Here is a 20,906-nt window from a genome sequence, read left to right as displayed (position 1 = left end):
CCCTCCGTAGAGGCCCCACCACTTACCGCGAGCATCCGTTTTGCTCTGCTTGTCTACATGCACACTTTCCTTGCAGTCCGTGCTCCCCTCCACACTGTGTCTTTCAAAGAACCGCACGTCCTCTTCATCAATTTCCTCCTCAGAGTCATTTCCCATTTTCTTTTTCAAATATTCAGCAGCAGCCAACTGGGCAAACCTGGACCATTCAAATGCCCATTAGGCAACCGAAGAATGCAAAAAGAAGAAGAAAAGGAAAGGAAAGGGAAAAAAGACCAGCAGGGTTTCGTCTGCCAATTGTGATTTGTGCTTCCCAGTTTAGTGGCAGCAGCTGTCTGGAAACCTACCGGAGCAGGGCTAGAATTACAGAGGGGGCCAGAAGGGACCCAGCCCCCCTATCTTTTGTGTTTTGGAAAAGAACGGGTTACAAACTTCATCTCAAATAATTACTCCATACATCTGGAGCTATATTTTAAATGCTCCCTCTGCATCTTCTCTTGCTGCTTCAGGACTACTAGTCTGTGTCATTTCCCAAACATAATAAGCAAAATCCATATTTTCTGGAAAACAGTGGTTTGAATTTTTGTTCTCTCTTACTTTTAACATGTTGTGTCATTTCAGTCATCACTCAGAACCTCAGGTTTTTCCTCATGTCATTCTTATCATCTGAAACCATGCCATGGCACTAACCACAATTTGTTTATGACTATCTACCATAAGAACATATGCCAGATCAGGCCCAAGGCCCATCCAGCCCAGCATCCTGTTTCACACAGTGGCCCACTAGATGCCACTGGAAGCCACAGGCAGGAGCTGAGGGCATGCTCTCTCTCCTGCTGTTACTCCCCTGCAACTGGTACTCACTTGGTACTCAGTCAACTGGTACCAAGTCCTGAACCCTAGATTTGAAGCTGGCTTTTGCATTGTACCCCATAGCAGGGCATCACAGGTGTGGTTGACTATGACTCCCAGCATCCCCAGCCAAAAGCCATTGCAGCTGGGGATGCTGGAAGTTGTAGTCAACCGCATCTGGGATTGTCCTTGGGCCTGTAGTGGCCAAATTTGCAATGGCATTGTAAAAACTTTTGAAAGTGGTAAAAACACAAAAACAACTATAAAAATTATCGATATCGTCAGAGGAATGGAAATGAAAATTGGCAGGAATGTCCTCCAAAGATCACTCCATGGAGAAAGTACAACATTTTGATTCTTACCCTGACCCTAATTTGCTCTGTGCAAAAATGACTGCAATTTTACCCTAATCATTTAGGAGTTGGGATAAAGAAGGGGTGATAACACAGAGAAAGCTTTAAGTGCAACAAGGCCATCGCCTGTTTTCCATTCTAGTGGGGGAAGACGTTGCCAGAAATCAGTATGGGCATTTGTCCCCTGAGATGGTACCAACAGCCAAAATTTGTGGGCCTGGCTCATGAACTAATGTGGAGTACAGCTTCAGGACCTATTCTGATTTTTCTCAGAATTGAAACAAAGTGGGGTGCAGTCCAGATTAATTAATCTCAAGAACACCCCTTGTGTGGTTAAAAAAAAAAAGGCTGGCAAAGGGGTGTAAATGGTCACCTCTTGGCAGTGTCTTTGGGTGTCTCTCCAGCATCGTTGGCGATGTTACAGTCTGCTTCCCTATTGATCAGCCACTCTAGGACATGCAGATGACCTTGCCCGGCAGCTGAAGGGGGAAAACAAACCATTCAAGGTGAATGTCTCTGCTTAGAAATTAGCTCATGACCTTCTGAATTACTGTACCATGATTAAAGGTCCTCCACTGCCTTGGAAGCCAAGGTTCCCTCTCACATTATATGATGGAGGATTAGGATGGTTACATAGGAAACGCAGCTCTTACTGACCTTTGTGCAAGAGAGTGGCTCCCTTATCATCCCGCTCGTTGATATTGATGACTCTGTCTTCCAGTAACGATCTTAAGGTGTCCACATCCCCTCTATAGGCAGCATCATGACCTGGAAATGTTAGCCCTAATCAGCGAGAAAACAGAAGCAGATACATTAACTGCAATAACCCCAGAAACAGAATCGGGGAAATACTCTGTACATTAAGTGTAGAGATACCTGTGCACAGGCACTCTATCTATCTATCTATCTATCTAACTATCTATCATATTTTAATACCACCTGACATGTACATCTCTAGAGAGTATACAAATTTTAATATTAAAAATTGCAGATTAAAATACATAAAACACAATAAAAACAATATAAAACAAATTATTAAAATGATTAAAATTGATTCTAATTAAAAGCTTGCGAGAACAGGAGAGTCTTGAAGGTCTTCCTGAAAACAAACAGAGAAGGAGATGCTCTAATTTCAGCAGGGAGCTTATTCCAAAGCCCTGGAGCAGCCACAGAGAAAGCCCTGTCCTGAGTCACCACCAGACGAGGTTGTAGCAATTGTAACCGGATCTCTCCAGAAGATCGTAAAAGGCGGCAAGATTCATGACAAAGGAGGCGCTCTCTTAAATAGCCTGGACCCAAGCTATTGAGAGCTTTATAGGTAATAACCAGCGCTTTGTATTTCACCCAGAAACATATCAGCAGCCAGTGCAGTTCTTTCAAAACCAGTCTTATATGGTCTCTTCCTGTTGTCCCAGAAACCAGTCTGGTTGCCGCATTCTGTACCAATTGTAGTTTCTGGACTACGTACAAAGGCAGCCCCATGTGGAGCGCCTTACAGTAGTCGAGGCTGGAGATCACCAGCATTTGTACCACTGTTTTAAGGTCATTCACCTCTAGACATGGACGTAGCTGACGTTATCAGCCGAAGCTCAGCCTGAGAAACCAGAGAGAGCTTTGGGTCTAGGAGCACTCCCAAGCTATGTACATTTATTATGTACGTATAAACTTTATGTTTATTACATAAAGCGTAATTTTGGAATAGGGTTAGAGAATTGGGCAAATGTGTCTCATCAGCCACCAGCTAGCAGGTGCTCCACACAGCCAACAGACATCTGTGGTTCAAATAATTAACACTGGCTCCCATGTGGCAGGTTGTAGTGAAAGATTCAGAGACAAGAGGTCTCTGAATACCAGCTACAGGGGAGCAACAGAAGGAGAGGGGACATGCCTTCTTCTCCTGCCTGTGGGCTCCCCAGAGGCATCTGGTAGGCCACAGTGGGAAACAGGAGGATGCTGGACTAGATGGGCCTTGGGCCTGATCCAGCAGGGCTCTTCCTATATTCTTATGTTTGCCCTCGATTTGAAAAGGTTGAAAGTAACTGCACTAGAGTACTGTACAAACGTCTCTCCCATGAAGATCAACATCTTCTTATCCCTGGTTACTCACCTGTCTCCTTTTTCAGCTGAGCTCTCTCTTTCTGCAGAAGATCAATATACTCCACAATATTGGTCTTGTAGAACCTCTGCGCCAGGTCCCTTGAGGTCTCCCCGTGGTCGTTCGTGGCTTTCAAGGTATGGCTCAAAGAAGGCATCTTGCTCAACAAGAACTTAAAAGCATGCAAATGGCCCTCCACGGCCGCCAGATGAACTGTAGGGTGAGGAGGAAAGCTAAGCCATCATTCAAGCCAAGTTCCAAAGTAGGGTCTCAAATGGGAGGAGGCAGACCCTGGTGTCTTTCTTCCTGCTCCACTCTGTTCCCATTGCAAGCCTGACAGACTGAGCTCCGTGTTTCTAGGGTGCCATCTAGGCTGCAGTACCAGCCTATCTATTGGTCAGCTGATTCCAAGGACCAATCGCTGCACACCAAGCCCTATAAAGCCCTAGCCTCAGGGCTTGCTCCTCAGTCCAAACAACTATCTCTGGTATGAGGGTGGTGCCTGTGTGCTTGCTCCTTTGGATCTTGACCCCTACCTGGTTTTGACTGTGCATCTAGAACACAGGAAGCTGCCTTATGTATAGTCAGACTATTGGTTCATCTAGTTCAGTATTCTCTACATTGACTGGCAGTGGCTCTCTAAGGTTTCAGGCAGGAGAGGAGTCTTTCCTGGCCCTTCCTGGAGATTGCACCTGGGACCCTCTGCATGCAAAGTGGATGTTTTCCCACTAAGCTGCAGCCCACCCCCAAAGGTGTCATACATGGGTCTCCCGTCCAGGCAGTGAGCATACCAAAACCTGCTTAGCTTCAGCAAGGTGGCTGTAGTAAAGAGTTAGGGACATAGGGAGCTGCTTCCTACCAAGTCAGAGCATTGGTCCATGTAGCTCAGTATTGTCTACACTGACTGGCAGCAGTTCTCCAAGATTTCAGGCAGGAGTCTCTCCCAGCCCTATCTGGAGATGCTGCCAGGGAGTGAACCTGGGACCTTCTGCATGCAACCAGATGCTCTTCCACTGAGCTACGGCCCCGTCCCCTAAGGGGAATATATTACGGCAGGCAGTGCTCATATGTAGTCACCCATCCAAATGCACACCAAGGCAAACTGCTTAGCAAAGGGGACAATTCATGCTTGCTATCGCAAGACCGGCTCTCCACTGGCTTCTGGCCTTCATGGACAGGGAGCCCAACTTTATCTAAGACCAAATGGTCTGGAGCCTGAACCTTTCTGTCATGACACAAAGCTCAGTTAAACTCTTTATTACAACCAGTATTAACTCAATATGCATCATACATACTACATAATGCACAATACCTGACCCCAAACTAAAAATGTTTTGCTGATTTATGTATTATTTATTTTTCTGTGTAAACTGCTTTGCGAACTTCAGTTGAAGAGCGGTATATAAATATCTGTTGTAGTAGTAGTTTGTTTGTTTTTAAACATCATTTCTGTTGCTGTTATAAATGGTTTTGCTATATGCAGCTTGTTTTGATGTATGCAGCTCTGAGTAATTATTATAACAAGGTGGGGTATACATTAATAAAATAAAATAACATTTCCCCTGCTGTACCTGGAAGATTTCCATTGTTATCCACATCGTCTAAAGTAGCTCCCCATCGAACAAGAAGTTGCAGACAACCTAGGCGGCCATGGAAGGCAGCATTGTGAATGGGCTTCCAGTCATACTGATCAGAAACATTCACATCCTGAGTTTTGAGGGGGAAAGAGGGGGAAAGCAGTCATTTGAATTTTAAGTTGCTGGGAGGAGCAATGTGAAGATCAGAAAGAACTGGACCTGAGAACACAAAAGAGCCCCACTGGATCAGACCAAAGGCCCATCCCATTTCCTACACTAGCCAATCAGAAAGTTTCAGGAAACCCACAAGGAGGGCAATAGCCCCTCAAATGGTACATCATGAAGACAGTGAGTTTTTTAATCTCACAACTGACATGGCTCACGTAAGAGCAACCTAATGGCATGCCTACAGTAGCTGGTGATGCTCAACAAATATAAAGAGTTAGTTACATGAGAATGCTCAGTGTCTCATTCCAAGGCAAAATCTGTCCCTTTGTATCAGGAGCTGTAATGATTCAATTATAGAGCAATGGGTACAAAAGACAGTGTGGTGCAGTGGGGAGCCAGGTTCAAATCCTTGCTCAGCTATATAATAATTAAAAACAGTTAAAAATAATAAAAACATAAAATAGTAATATAATGAACTACTTTTAAACACACACACACAGTTTTTCAACCCCACAAAAAAATTCACAAAGCAATTTCCACAGAGAAAGAACTAAGATTATTCCTTTTCCCAAAAGGGCTCACAAAAAGAAACAAGATAGATAACAGCGACACAGCCCCTGGAAAAAAACTGTGCTGGGGATAGATAGGGACAAGTTACTCCTCCCTTGCTAAATATAAAAGAGTCACTACTTTAAAAGGTGTCTCTTTGCTCAGTTAGCTGTGTAATGAAGTTCACCGAGTAATCTTGGGCAACTCACTTATCTCTCCACCAAACCTACCTAACAGGGTTATCAAGAGGATAAAAATGAGGAGAGAACCATATAACCAGCCAGAGCTCTTTGGAGGAAGAGTGGACTTTAAATATTATGTTTTTATTTATTTTTAAAAGATGTCGATGCCACCTTTGTGGTGTTAAAAAGACATCTAAGGTGATATAAAACATCAAAATCAAAAAGCATAAAAATCACTAGGGGAACCCACTATAACCCCAAAGCAAAAAAGTAAAGTCGAAACAGTCACTTCTACGTAGACTACATAGAGTAATCCCTGGTGAACACAGCGGGACTTACTTCTCAGCAAATATGCATAGGATTGTGCTATATATGCAATAGAAGTGTTCTAAAGCCCTATTCTGACATTATGTTGTTGTACCTCCAGATGTCTGTGTACAGAAGTATGTGTTTGTGTGTGTGAATGACTGTATCTGCAGTCATTTAAGAAGTGAACCTGGGTACATGTCCCTCAAATGCAGGGTACAGATAGGAAGTACTGTACTGTACCTGTGTTTAACGTACCATGTGAATAGCTGTACCTGTGTACAGAACTGTAACTGTCTACACTGAGCGCAGATTGTATGAGTCTAGAACATAGCATGATGTGAATGGAGTCTCAAGAGGAAAAAGAACAGAAAGACAGAAGCTCTCTAGTTACCGCCCCACTCCGGAGTATAGTTTGCAGAGTGTATGACTGTCCGTGAGCTGCCGCTAGATGTGCCGGGGTACACCCTCGATCGTCCTGAGCTCCTAGGTTCACACCATCAACAAGGAGAGCCTATACATACACAGGGCAAAGAAAGTCCTAGTCTCATACCTAGGGTAATATCAAACGTTTTATATAGCAAATCAATACAGGATGGAAATAAATCAGGAGTTGGTGTGGCCAGTGTACAATGGCATTTATGGCTACTGAGTTGGATTGGGTTAAAAACAGATCAGGTCAAGGAATAGTGTTTCATGCTTGCCATTGCAAGACCAGCTTAATCTCCTTAACGAAGGGATTGATGAAAACCTATCTGCTATCCTTGTTGTGCAAGCACAATGCTTGCATAATCAGACCAAGGCTGCAAGAGACTACCCAGCTTTTCCACTCACTTTGTTGCAGAAGCACAGTATTAATTTGGATGTGAGCCATCTAGTCCAGCATCCTGCTTCCAACAATGGACATCCAAATACCTCTTGGAAGCCCAGAATCTGGGCATGAAGGCAAGAGCCCTCTTTTGCAGTTCCTCCATAGGAACTGGTATTGAGTGGTATACTACATCTGAACATGGAGGTTCCATCTAGTCATCATGGCAAATCACCATTGATAGACCTCTCCTCCATGAATTAGTCTACTCCCCTTTCAAAACCATCAAAAAGCTCATGGCCATCACCAAATAATGTATCAGTGAGTCCTGCAAATTATAAATTGTTAGAAGTATTGCCTTTTGCCTGTCCTGAATTCACTGCCCATCCATTTCATTAGGTGACACCACCAACTCCTAGTCTTAGAAAAGAGGGTGAAAAACCCTCCTCTATCCCCTTTCACCACCCCCAAATCCATGCTTACCTGCATGCATGCATCCTGACCTCTGATAGCAGCAAGGTGAGCCACGGTCCAGCCTCTCATCGTCACGTCTGTCCTATCAGCTCCATGCCAGAGCAGCCACTGAAGGCACTACCAAAGACAGACAATTCATATGGCCTCCTGTACTATAAGCCAGAGGTTCCCAACCACTCTCATCAACCCTCAGCCTGTGGAGAGGTGGCAACCCTATTTAGAAGGCTCTTGTAATTATTGCTGCTTGTCAGCTTAATGATAGCATTCATCACATCTGCAGTCATTAAAAATAAAAGAGCCTGTGTCTGCTGGTGGAGAGAAGGCTATATTAGCATAGTGGCAAAGAGGCTGAACTGTGCATCAGGACTTCCCTGGGTTGAATTTCACCTCTGCCATGACCTCAGCAGGTGGCCTTAGGCAAGCTGCTCCCAACTGGACACAGCTACAATATAGGGAGAATAACATTCACTCTATGGGGTGGGTGTAAGGATAGCAAGAAGATAACACATCTGAAGTGCTTTGAACATTTGCCAGAGCTACACAAATACTAAGTATTGTTAGGTTTAGGACTCATATCCATTCTCCTTATCTCTTGGGCTACATGCAGATTCAGGGTGTTTCCAGACCGAAAACTACTCCATTTTAAAACAGAAGTTCATACCACTTTCCTTCTCAGCGTCCAGATTCTGTCCTTGGCTGTTGTGCAATTTTGCAGTGCCATCTGCTGGCCATTGCTAACAATCTGTGATGATATTCTATTCTCATCATGGACTGGCAGCAAATAGCCAGCAGGTGGTGCTGTGAAATTGCATGACAGCCAAAGACAGAATCTGGACTCTGAGAAGAAAAGCGGTAAGAACTTGTGTTTTAATATGGAATGTTTCTCCATCTAGTAACAACTTCAGTTTCTCTAGATGATACAAAAGCACCATATTTATTTTCAATAGGCCTTCTTCTGAGGGAGAGGTGTTCAAATGTACTATTTCCAGACTTCTCCAATAGTCATTGGTGTTTTGGACTACCATGCACATAGCGTTTCAGCTTTCAAAGTTGTGTAGAAATATTTTGACCATGTTGGGGTACCCCTGAATATCCAGTCTAAGTTAGCCATGACAACTTCCCCTTGGTATTAATGGGATCTAACTTAGTCATGACTAAATTGTCTCACTGACTTGAGAGATGCTTAGTCATGCCTACCTTGTCTGGATGCTGCTCATTCAGTCTGCTGCTGAGAAAGATACAACTATCCAGTTTTCAGAGCTTTCTAGTAATAAGAGCATTTTGGACTACTTGTAAATCCCTGCAATTTAAAAGCAGGATATAAACAACAGTCACCTCATTCCAACTCAGGCCATCTCTTACCTCCAGACTCCCAGAATGTGCTGCCCAATGCAAGGGTGTCAGTTTGTAGATGGGATCCACCGCGTTGATGCTGACTCCAGAATTCACCCACTCTGCAAGCTGTTCCACATTCCCACTTTTCACAGCCTCATGAATGTTCTTGGATCTTCGCTTCTTTGGAACTTCTGAGGAATAGCAACAGGTCAATGGCTCATTTAGTGCATTGCTGAGGGTGGGAAATAAAAAATGGAAATGGGGAAACCAAAGTATACATTCTAACCAGGCTCAGCCCAAAACCATGGGCCTGACCCTACATCTGACATTGAGGACTCCCAGGATGAGGTGCTCAAGAGCTCTGAGCCATAATGCCTAGGTCAGCCTCAGAAGACGACTAGAATGAGGCAGGACTTGAGGGACCTCTGCCTCCACCAGGGTCCCCTGTACCTACCAACACTCTCAACACTCCCCTACACTTCTGTAGCAGATTATAGCCTTTGTCCCAGAGCTAGCTCACATGAGGGAAGGAAATGCTGACTCATCCCTACAGAGCTTTCTGGCAAAGGCTAATCCTAAAACTCTTCCTTACTCTTGGAATGTTAAAAAATGGCTGCCGCTGCCACCACCCACATCAACAGAGCTTCACACACCCCACACCCCCGCCACTGGGCTTGGGTGGAAATCCTGGGGAAAACTCTTTATTTTGCTATTAGGAAAGTATACAAAAATCCTCCATGTGCAAGCCTACACCCATTGGGAAAACTAATAGCGGCTGAGCTCCTGAGGCTTCTTTTGCACAATAAAAAATCCCCCTTTCAGCCCCCCCCCACTTTCACCCAAGTTAAAAATCCACTCAGAGAGGCTTGTAAAAGAAAATAACAATAAGAAAAACAAGTTTATTATTCAAATACTACAGACTGCTTCCCTCTGTGGCTTTCTCAGCTTTTAGTTGCAGTTAAAAATACTCAGTAAGTTACAAGAATACTTCAAAAAGCACCCCCAGGTGAAGTTGGGGTGGCATGCTTAAAAGAATCGTGGTTACCCAGTTGCAAGGAACAGGTACGCAGAAAAATACAAAAGCACAATTAAAAACTTACAGTCTTTTGCAATGCCCTGGCTGGATGGGCAATGGCTAGTGTTTCTTAGTTTAGTTACGTTGCAGATAAACAATAATATACCAGTATCAGGGATATACAAAGCACACACAAAAGCAACTGAAAGTCTAACACAAAATCTGACTAAACGAACTTTCCCTAAACTAAACTTCTCAAAGCCAAAGCCCTGGTTTCCTTTGTCTTGAACTCACAAAATCCTGGATGAGGATTCAGGTTCCCTGCCCTCCTGTCTTCAAGGAGCTGCAGAGACATTTTCCTGCAGCCAGTCCCTTATGGCCACATGTGTTCCTCTCACCTCCAGCCTAGCTTCTTCTCTTCCTCTCAGCAGCTCTCTAGGTCCAACCCACCTGGTGTGCTGATTGGGTGAGCTCTGGAGTTCCCCAGCCTGTTAGTCAGGACAGGATTCACTTCCAGTTAACTCTTTAGGGGAGGGCTGGCTGGTCAGTACACCTTCACACTCAGAGAACGAAGCAGAGGCACCGGCAGCTACACAGCCCCACCATAGCCAGCACCTAGGAAATAGGGTACAGGCCCTTTAAGGCTTGAGACATTCCGGGCTCCAGCGGAGCTGCCCCTCTGGCTGTTGTTTAAAGCTTCCATTTTCCTCTGCTCCTTGCAGGAGCAACCACTTGTAGACATATTCCGGCTTCTATTTTCTTGTTTGTGATCTGGTTTCTGACTTCTCGCTTGTGTTTGACTCTGGCTTGGTTCATCACTGTTGGACTGATTCCCTAGCTCTTGACCTCCTGCTTAGGAACATAGGGAGCTGCCATATACTGAGTCAGACCTTGGTCTATCTCGCTCAGTATTGTCTATACAGACTGGCAGCAGCTTCTCCAAGGTTGCAAACAGGAGTCTCTCTCAGCCCTGTCTTGGAGATGCCAGGGAGGGAACTTGGAATATTTTGTATGCAAGCAGGCAGGGGGTGCTCTTTCACTGAGCTATGGCCCAGTCCGCTAAGGGGAATATCTTACAGTGCTCATAAGTAGCCTCCCATTCAGATGCAAGCCAGGATAGACCCTACTTATCAAAGGGGACAATTCATGCTTGCTACCACTAGACCAGCTTTCCTCCCTTAAGCATCTTTGACTCTGGCTTAGCTCACCCCTGTTGGATGGATTACCTGGCCTTTGACCACCGGCTTGTATTTGATTCTGGTCCAGCTTTGCCTTGACGGGTGCTCCTTGCCTGGTGGACACACCAGCCCTGCCCAGACATGACAACCTGAGGCAGAACAAGGAGCTGCTCCCCACTTCAGTGTGTGGAGCACGCTATGCCCCCATCCCTCCACACAGCCAGTGTGGTGTTTGAGGTTAACCCATTCCTTGATCCAGGCCAGCTTTTGAATGGGGCTTTCGTTACTTGGATTCCAGTCCTGGAGTAGAGGCGGGGCTAACAAACAGCCAGCAGCAAGAGCACAGAAAAGCAGTCTGCACTTGCCTCTCTGTACATCACATCTATGCCATTAAACCATTAATATTCCTGATGCCACCCCACTGTCTTGTCCTTGCTGAAGGACAACCCTTTCCTCTGGATTCTACAGCCATGACCTCCCTTCCGTAAGCCCCTGCCCAGTTTCCACATAGCCCAGCTCCAACCTCCCTGCCCAGCCCCTGATTTCCCTCCTCCCTCCAGTTCCTCCCCCAGGTCTCCTCAGCAGGTAGTGGCAGCTGCTGCCTCTACTCAGGCTCACCCTCCTCCTCTTGGAAAGGCAGGGAGCAGGGAATGAAGTGGCAGGAATTCTGTCCACAGCTCCGGCCACCCCCTTCCTCACCCCCTGCCCTTTCAAAAGGCAGAGAGAGTGAGGAGATTAGCAGCTGGGAGCAGGAGGAGCTCAAGCCGTGGTGGTGGGAGCGGTGTGGCCACCACCGCCAGGTCAGGGAGGGCGAGACCCAGTGAGGTCATTGGGGAGGTGAGAATATTGGTGGGAACAGGGCATCTCTGTTGCCGCCGCCTAGAATCTACTGCTCCTCTTGACCTTGGTTGTGTCGTCGAGTCGGTGTCAACTCGTGGCGAACGCAGAGCCATGTGGTTTTCTTGGTCGAATACAGGTGTGGTTTACCCACCAGGTGCCCCTGGGAAGCCCACAGGCAGGAGCTGAAGGCATGCCCTCTCTCCTGCTGCTGTCACGTGCTCAAGACACCCTACGTTTATACGGACTTTTTAAAAACAGCTTCTTGTCAGAAGAGATCTCCCCTCTGCCCATGTTCAGATGATCTGCCTATTGGTCTATTTTTACAGCATTTGTTCCATGCCGACCAAAGGCTCCCCACCATAATCACGATTTTGCCAGAGCTGTTTATCACCAGAAGAGACAGGAACTCTGCACAGGCGTAGAGGCATTCTGCTCACCAGCACATTAAATATGGTTTCAACATTCCAGGGAGAGACGTCGGCATGTAGGGTCGCCAGCCCTCCAGGACTGACCTGAAGTCTCTGGGTATCCACACTAATCTCCAAGTTGCTCCGGAAAGCAATGTTAACGGCTTGGTAGTCTGAACATTACCGGGGCGGGCAGAGGAAGTCTCCAAGAATAGCTTCCGTCCGAGTTGGCAACCCGATCTGTATATGCTCAGAGGCACTCAGTTTGTGGTGTCAGGATTATGAAGTGCAAAGTGGGAGGCCTGCTGTCAAAGGCACAGTAAGAAAAGAAAAGGCAGAACTCAGCGTGCGGTAGCCCCCCCCTCCCCCGGCCCCCAATTTCTCACCAGCTGAGGCAGCCGTAGCCGGCATGGCTCTGGACCAGAGGGGAGCTGCTTTCTAGGTCCTCCTCCCAGGCCTGCACCTCTTTCTGCTCTGCAGCTTCTGGCTCCTTTGTGGCTGCTCAGCTGCAGGAGGGTTGCCATGGCGACTGGGTACACTTCCTGGGAAACTGAGCTGCGCTCTCTGCCTGGACTGGGAGCAACAGGCCGGATTGGCCCAGCAGCCGCCCAGGCGTGAGCATGAGAAACTGCAGCTTCCTTTAGGAGGAGAAACCCCCCCTGCATGCACACACCATTCACATGTTGTGTTCAAGGCAGCATGTACTGCCTGTGTATGGCATACGCACTGTGATCCGTACCGTACCGTATCGTACATTACATTCGACACACACACACACACATTTGACAGCTTTGTCTTAGACCCATCCATTCTGTTGGGCAAATTCATGGAGGAGGACAGGTCTATTGACTGCTACATCACTACCAGTCTTGATGGCTATAAGCTACCTCCAGGTCCAGACGCAGGGTGCCTCCAACTAGTTAAGGTTGCCATACTCTTCTGGCTTTCCAAATCTGGCTGCCTAATCAACAGGTTATGTAAATTGGCTGGAAAATAATTTTTAAGCAGAATAGTGACTGCACGTTTTGCTCCATAACTCTGCTTCTGCAAGGGCCAGAACTTAGCTTTTTTGCGGGGCAGGGGAGAGCTGAAATCCAGGCGAATCTGGGTGGACTAAGCAATCTGGGTGAGGTGCTTAAAATCTGGGTGAAACCCGAAATTTCAGGGGGCATGGCAACTCTACTCCGAGTGTACCCATTACAGGGGAGCAACAGGAGGAGAGGAGGCATGCCTTCATCTCAACAACCTGCTAACTGGGCAAAGAGGCACCTTTTACTGTGATGATTCTCTTTATTTAGCAGGGGGAGAGTAACTGGCCCTCTCCACCCCCAGCACAGTACCTCCAGAGGCTGTTGCTGGTGTCTATCTTGTGTTTCTTTTTAGATTGTGAGCCCTTTGGGGACAAAGGTCCGTCTTATTTGTTTGTTATTTCTCTGTGTAAACTGCCCTGAGCCATTTTTGGAAGGGCCGTATAGAAATTGAATTAACAACAACAACAACATTTATATACCACTTTTCAACAAATGTTTCCAAAGCGATTTACATAGATAAATGATAAATAAATAAATACGATGGCTCCCTGTCTCCAGAGGCTTTGCTTATGGGCTTCCCAGAGGCATCTGGAGGGCCACTGTGGGACCACAATGCTGCTGGACTAGATGGGCCTTGGGCCTGGTCCAGCAAGTTTCTTATACGGATACAAATACGACAACTATTTATACAGCTTTTTGACAAAAGTTCCCAAAGCGGTTTACATAGACATAAACAAACAAACAAATAAAATGTCTCCCTGTCCCCAAAGGGCTCACAAGAAAGAAAGAAAGAAAGAAAGAAAGAAAGAAAGAAAGAAAGAAAGAAAGAAAGAAAGAAAGAAAAGATTAACACCAGCAACAGCCACTGGCTGTTGTAGCCACTGGAGGAATACTGTGCTGGGGATGGATAGGGCCAGTTGCTCTCCCCCTGCTAAATAAAGAGAATCTCCACTTTAAAAAGGTGTCTCTCTACTCAGTTAGCAGGGGACATTATGTAGCAGAGGGCATTATGTTAGCAGGGGACATTTATATATTTAAACTAGGGACCATCTTGCTCTGAGAGAAGGAGAGAAGAAAGAAGTAAGACTAAGACCCAAGTAAAGATGTAAACGTGTGGCCTTGATATATTGTTCTTTATTCCAGGTTTCCCCCCCTCCTAAACTGCTTTGGGAGGTTTGCCTGAAAAGTAGAATATAAATGCCAAATAAGTAAGTACGTAAAAGCCCTATTCAGAAGTTCTATACAGACATTCTGTTGTATATGTCATGTGTTCAGCTGTGAATTCACATCTCGTGTGAATAACTGTGCAGCTTTAAATGTGATTCTGGTGCATTCCCACCTCTAACCACGTGTACAAACCCACACCCAGGTGCAAACCCAGGCAGTTGGGCCCAGGCACCAACACTACTGTACGTGTGTTGAACATCATGTCTGAATAATTGTATGGCTCACTATGTAGTACACTGTCACACATACATACATACACCCCTCCTGATTATTTTTTCAGAGGATTCTTACTCACTTTTTGACTTAAACATCTTCAAAAGCAGCTTGCAAAATAAAATCCACATAACATTTGTATTTCTGCTGCTTCTTTCATTATTGCTCTAATGCAGGGGTTCCTGACCTTTTAACAAGCATACTACTCTGTGGCCTAACTTTAAATGGCGCAGCAGGGAAATGCTTGACTAACAAGCAGAAGGTTGCCGGTTCAAATCCCTGCTGCTACTATATCTGACAGCAGAGATAAAGGAAGGTGCTGAAAGGCATCATCTCCTACTGTGTGGGAGATGGCAAATGTAAACCCCTCCTGTATTCTACCAAAGACGACCACAGGGCTCTGTGGGCACCAGGAGTCAAAACTGACCTGATGGCACACTTTATCTTTACTTTACTCTTCTGCTGCAGACCTTCTGTTCAGGTACCTCCTTTGAGATTTTGTGTGATTTTGTGAGGTTTTTGTGCACGCACAAATTTAAATATTACAGTTAGGTGACAGCCTGAGCCACTCTCCCTGCTTCCACCCAAATAAAAGAATACAGCTACAATCAGTATAATCATCAAGGGAGTTACTAAAGGCTCCCCCAACCAAGGTTACTCTCCACCCAGCCACCCACAACCAAAGACTACTGCAATTCATGAATATTTGCATAGCCCTTTTCAACAAAAGTGGAGGGAGAGCCGACAAGGAGGAAGTTGGCAGAGGAGGGCACGGAAAAGAGGCAAGGATGAGAAAGCCTTGAAGAGGCAAGGAGCCTTGGAAAGGAGTGGTGGTGGCGGCAGCAAGCAGGAGAGAAGTGTATGTGCAGGAGAGAAGAAAAGGTGGTAGGAGGTTGGCAAAGGATGACCCAGAGACAAGGAAGTACAAGGAGCCTTAGTGAAGACAAGCAGCCCTGAACCAAAGGCACTCTTACCCCTGGTCTTCCAGGCAGAAGTCCAGGGCCTCCACACACCCTGTGCCCCCCCCCCATCCACTTTAGTCTATCCCAGGTGGTGTGGTTGCCACGCCATGCTGCTGGGTGGCCAAGTGTGACTGTGATCTGTGCCAGGCAGCCCAGCGTGACAACTGATTTAGAGACAGAGAGAGGAGTGGGGAAAGAAACATGCAGAATGGGAATATGTTATGTTTATTCAGACCAACCAGTTATTTTGATCTTTTCCAAACTGGCTTTCAGATGGGCTATGGGGTTGAGACAGCCTTGGTCGGCCTGATGGATGATCTCCAATTGGCGATCGACTCTGAGTGTGTCTCTGCTGATCCTTTTGGATCTCTCGGCAGCTTCTGATACCATTGACCATGGTATCCTGCTGTGTCGCTTGGTGGGATTGGGTGGCACTGTCTTACAGTGGTTCCACTCCTATGTTTCTGGCAGATTCCAAATGGTGTCATCACTTGGAGACTGTTGTTCTGGAAAGCGAGAGCTAAAGTTTGGGGTTCCACAAGGCTCCATACTGTCTCCATTGCTTTTTAACATCTACATGAAACCGCTGGGAGAGATTGTCGGGAAGTTTGGTCTGGGATGCTATCAATATGCTGATGACACTCATCTATTTCTCCATACCAACTTCATCAGGAAATGGCATGACCCCCACCAAGTGCCTGCCTGGAGGCGGTATTGGGCTGGATGAGGGTTAACAGGCTGAAGCTGAATCCTAACAAGATGGGGTTGGGATCCCAGAGATGGTTTAGATCTGCCTGTTCTGGATGGGGTTGCATTCCCCCTAAAAGATCAGGTTCATAGTCTGGGAGCGCTCCTGGATCCCAAACTCTTCCTAGTTTCTCAGGTTGAGGCTGTGGCCAGGAGTGTTTTTTTTATCAGTAACGTCCATTTCTGGAGACAAATGGCCTTAAACAGTGGTACATATGCTGGTAACCTTTAGGCTTGACTACTGTAATGCACTCTATGTGAGGCTGCCTTTGTACATAGTTTGGAAACGACAATTGGTACAGCAGCCCCCAGATTGGTCTCTGAGTTTACCCGAAGGGACCATATAATACTGATTCTAAAACAACTGCACTGGCAGCCAATATGTTTCCAAATAAAATACAAAGTGCTGGTTATTACCTATAAAGCCCTTAATGCCTTAGGTCCAGGGTACTTAAGAGAGCGCATTCTCGGTTGTGAACCTTGTTGCCTATTAAGTTCATCTGGAGAGATCTGGTTATGGTTGCCGCCAATTTGTTTGGTGGCAACTCGGGACTGGGCCTTCTCTGTGGCTGCCCAGGGCTTTGGAACATGCTCCTTGCTGAAATAAGACCACCACCTTCTCCATTTACTTTTAGGATCCTGAAGACATACTTGTTTTCCCAAGCTTTTAACTGAAATTTAAATTTTAGATTATCTATTATGATTTTTATCTGTTTTTCTGAGTTTTAAATGTTTTATATTTTATATTTTTAATATATACACTTCCTAGAGATTTCTATATTAGAAATCTATATTAGAAAGAGGTATAGAAATTCAATAAATAAAATAAATAAGGTTGAGCATTGAAATGCTTCTGCAAATGCATATTTGCATAAATATACCCATTTTATATTATTATTATTAATTCAATTATTATTAATTCAATTTCTATACCATCCTTCCAAAAATGGCTCAGGGCGGTTTACACAGAGAAATAATAAATAAGATGGATCTCTGTCCCCAAAGGGCTCACAATCTAAATGTTCTTGTGAGTTCAATTGCTGTTTGTGCCCTCAAGAACCCATGTGTTAAAAATACGTGTGGCACAGTGTGTGTGTAGGGGATGATGCTTAACTTGCAGCTCCAAGGGCCTTTAGGTCCAGGCTCCAGAATTACCTAGGTGCACCTCTGAGCCCTGTAGAAAAGCAGTGGCAACACACACACACACTCTGTTTGCTTCAGGCTGCTCTGCCTCCCGAGTCAGCCTGACTGTCTTCCCACTAACAACTGATAGCAAGCTGGCTGTGCATGCTGCCGACAGAGCTTGCAATTGGCCAAGCTCTATCAATAGGATCTAGGACCAGATCTGGAGGCGGCGGAAGACTCCAGAGGAGATGCAGGGGCAGTGGAGAACTCTGGGTGAGACACGGGGCAGTGGACAGGAACAGGGGTAGGCAAGCTGGGCTCTCTAGCTGTTGTTGAACTACAAGTCCCATCATCCCTCAGCCACAATAAATGGTGGCTGGAGATGATGGTAGTTCAACAGCAGCTGGAGAGCCAAGGTTGCCTACACCTCTTACACAGTATTGTCATGTAACCTTTTTCCTATTGGTTCTATTTTCAAAACTTCCCTGAGCTCCTTGGAGCAAGACCAATCAAAACAAAACCAACTAGTGATAAAATTTAAAATGTTAACAATGAAACGATCCATTTCTAGGAGGTGGATTTTAGGTCCCTTCATTGGTACCAAAAGGTGCCATCCATAAAGAGATTGATGGAAAGCAGTTGTGTTCTGGAGTAATTTATTTCTGGACACCTGCTGCAGTCAAAGCTTTGTACTGAGGTTATTCTAGCCCCCGAGAAGCCATGATCCAAACCCAAGCTTTGAAAGACAAATTCTGTGCCAATTACTTAGGTCACAGCAAATAAATGCTGAATGGCAGGATTCATGTAACTTGCCACTTGTGAGCATTTTGCATAACCATGCCCTTGGCTCAATGGTATTCACTGAGTTCATCAGTTGAGTTGAATGGTATTCATTGAGTTCATCAGTTTAAAATGTTTTATTCAACCAAAATTGAAAGGGATGGGTGTGTTTGAATTACACAGAACTCTTCATGTTTGAAATGGGAAATTAATGTAGACTGGGCATGGGGCTGAAGCATGGTGGTAGAGCATCTGTAGGACCGCAGAAGGTCCTTCATTCACTCCCTGGCAGCATCTCCAGGTAGGGTTGAGAAAGCCTCCTGCCTGAAGCCTTGGAGGGCTGCTGCTGCCATTCAGTGCAGACAATACAAAGCTAGATGGACCAAGGGTCTGACTTGCTGTAAGTCAGCTTCCTATGTACTATGGGCATGACCCAACCAGAAGTAAGCTCTTCAAGTCCCATTGATTTGAATAGGAATGCTGAATATGGGGGAAGAAGTTATTTGGCAACATTAAGCCTTCATAGTTCAGTTACAAGCATGCTCTTCCCTTACCTTCCTGTATTCTTTTTTGTGCCTCTTTGATTGTGAGCTTCAAGAATATGGACCTACCTAAACACCAAGTAGCACTATATACATAATACACTATATAGCATTATAGACACAGGTGATACTATATACATGGTAGTAAACTAGACTGTGCAAAATGGAAGAAAAGTTCTGCTTAGAGAGCAACTAAGATTTGAAGAAGGCAGGTCTTTCCCCTCCCAACTGCAGGGAAAACAGGAAAAAGATGAGGGTAAGGTTATATAGGTCCTCCCTTCAGTAACACTGGCCTGATCCAACTTCCTCCCCCACCTGCTGCTTTTAAGTTTTTGCAATGAGTCAGGACATTCAATCACAGATCTCTAGTGTCATTTTTGAGACTCAGTTTTTAAATTTAAACTTAAAAATGATGTCCAGTGACATTTAGAAACATATTCAGTTTTAATCCAGATGCACACATACTCAACCCTTCCCATAACCACCCAAGAAATAATGAGATTCAGACTGGTATATGATTCATTCTAGTTTATTACATGAAATAAATATTAACATCTCATGTAGTCTCTTTACCATCTAGACCCAAGTTAAACCAACAAAAATGTTAACCATATTTCAAACTGAGCAAATCTTACATTTATGTTTCTCTTCTGTAAAAGTTAAAGGAAATTGGTTCATCTACTAAATTCTTGTGTATTTAACTGGATGGAAAAAAATTAAGAAAATCTGAAATTGCTTCTGTTCCCAGTACACCCTGGGTTTTTTCTGTAAACTGTTGGCACGTGTTCAAAGTCAAGCACATGTTATTTTGTTATGTACCTCTCCTAGCCTTCTTTTTAAATATCTGGATGTGAATGCATGTAAAGAAAAGCAATCCAATGTTTGCAGGAATCTCTTCTGGAACTGAAATGTTCTTCTTAACAACTTTCCTATGAATCCAAAAAAGGCCATCAGGCATTTTCTTTGAGAATCCTATTAACACGGGGTCTATGTTGAAGTTCAAATTCAGTTCCACTTAAGAATATCCCCAAAACAGAAACACTTTTTAATTAGATGGTGTGCATAAACATTATACTCCATAGATAGCAAAAAATATCTTTTATTTATAATTTACATTTCCACAAGTGAAAAAATCATACAATTTTTCTTACATATACAGTCTATTCCTGTTAATTTTGTACGCCATCTACAGAACTTCCACACAATAGACACCTGACACTGTGCAGGTAATAAGAAATTCAAATACAAAAATGTATTTATTAACCAAATAAGCAGCTGGGGCCCTGCCCCAGGTGAATACTTTATTCATATAAAAATTATTTGCCTTCTAGAGTCAGCTAGAACACAGTAGCTCTTTTCTGTAATAAAAAAAATTGTTTAAACTGACTCAACCTTTTCAGGTTCTGTTTTAATTTCGGCCGATGCAGATGTGCTCTCTTCCATACACTCATCAGGCTTTTCCTCAGGTTCTTCTTTGACTTTGGGACTGCTACAGGAGTCTGGTATTTCTTGCTTGACAATGTTCAACATAATATTTAGTGGATTTTCTACAGGGGTTTTGCTAGGAGATGGTGTTGAATCAAATGATGAGGTCTGTAAGCCAAGAATAAAATCACATTTGGAATTTTCACCACTAACACTTCATTGGTAGCTTTTGTCTGTTAACAAGACTGAAGTTAAAATGGCTTTCACAACTTTTATGCCATCTGAGGCTATATAAAACATGCAGGAGACTTGAGTACTTTTGTCATGTCAGGAATCTGGGAATCCCAGCTCTCTTCTTAAAAACAACAAAAAGGTTTCTGGCCCTCGTGATTCCACAAGTAAATTTGACTCAAACACAAGTAAAAAAAATCCCTGACTAGTAATTCATTGCTTAATGATTTTTTTTCAAAATCAACACAGCACCTGGACTATTTTTTCCATATTTAGACAAATGCTTCAGATGCATAAAGGCTTTCCTGACAAGAACGAATATTACATACAGCACATTTAAAACACAAGGTACAATTCTTTTCATCTATAGGCTTTCCAAGTTGTTTATTTATGCCACATAACTCACTCTGCATGTCTAATGAGCATTACAGTAAACAGCCAATGTTTTGTAGATTTGATTTATAAACCTAAAGAAAGTCAAGACAAG

At 44.6% G+C, this 20,906-nt stretch overlaps 2 protein-coding genes and 1 long non-coding RNA gene across 7 annotated transcripts in view; 1 reads left to right on the top strand and 2 right to left on the bottom strand.

Moving 5' to 3' along the window:
• The window catches only part of ANKRD42 (ankyrin repeat domain 42), a 25,197-nt gene extending 12,519 nt beyond the window's left edge, over positions 1-12,678 (bottom strand). For 3 of the 5 annotated variants that reach the window (XR_008320299.1, XR_008320300.1, XM_053312728.1), the window contains exons 1-9: positions 12,523-12,678; positions 8,724-8,887; positions 7,371-7,478; positions 6,474-6,593; positions 4,869-5,004; positions 3,310-3,510; positions 1,860-1,985; positions 1,576-1,681; positions 27-196 (exon numbers count right to left, since the gene is read on the bottom strand). Coding sequence is in view for 3 of the 5 variants with exons in the window: in XM_053312728.1 (XP_053168703.1) it covers positions 27-196; positions 1,576-1,681; positions 1,860-1,985; positions 3,310-3,510; positions 4,869-5,004; positions 6,474-6,593; positions 7,371-7,478; positions 8,724-8,887; positions 12,523-12,547 (1,156 nt within the window). In the remaining 2 variants the exon portion in view is untranslated. The remainder of the gene's footprint in view (positions 1-26; positions 197-1,575; positions 1,682-1,859; positions 1,986-3,309; positions 3,511-4,868; positions 5,005-6,473; positions 6,594-7,370; positions 7,479-8,723; positions 8,888-12,522) is intronic. The other 2 variants (XM_053312730.1, XM_053312729.1) reach the window with 2 other exon arrangements.
• LOC128352287 (uncharacterized) overlaps positions 12,538-20,906 on the top strand; it is a 21,992-nt gene continuing 13,623 nt past the window's right edge. The window contains exons 1-2 of the long non-coding RNA XR_008320302.1: positions 12,538-12,750; positions 14,311-14,375. This is a non-coding gene — a long non-coding RNA (uncharacterized LOC128352287). The remainder of the gene's footprint in view (positions 12,751-14,310; positions 14,376-20,906) is intronic.
• The window catches only part of PCF11 (PCF11 cleavage and polyadenylation factor subunit), a 22,817-nt gene continuing 21,187 nt past the window's right edge, over positions 19,277-20,906 (bottom strand). The window contains exon 16 of the mRNA XM_053312727.1: positions 19,277-20,356. Within this exon, the coding sequence (XP_053168702.1) occupies positions 20,141-20,356 (216 nt within the window). The 3' untranslated portion in view covers positions 19,277-20,140. The remainder of the gene's footprint in view (positions 20,357-20,906) is intronic.

The sequence above is a fragment of the Hemicordylus capensis genome, chromosome 3 (assembly GCF_027244095.1).
Source record: "Hemicordylus capensis ecotype Gifberg chromosome 3, rHemCap1.1.pri, whole genome shotgun sequence".
Taxonomy (NCBI): Eukaryota; Metazoa; Chordata; class Lepidosauria; order Squamata; family Cordylidae; genus Hemicordylus; species Hemicordylus capensis.
The sequence above is the reverse complement of the archived record's forward strand: the minus strand, read 5'-3'. Positions and strand labels throughout refer to the sequence as shown.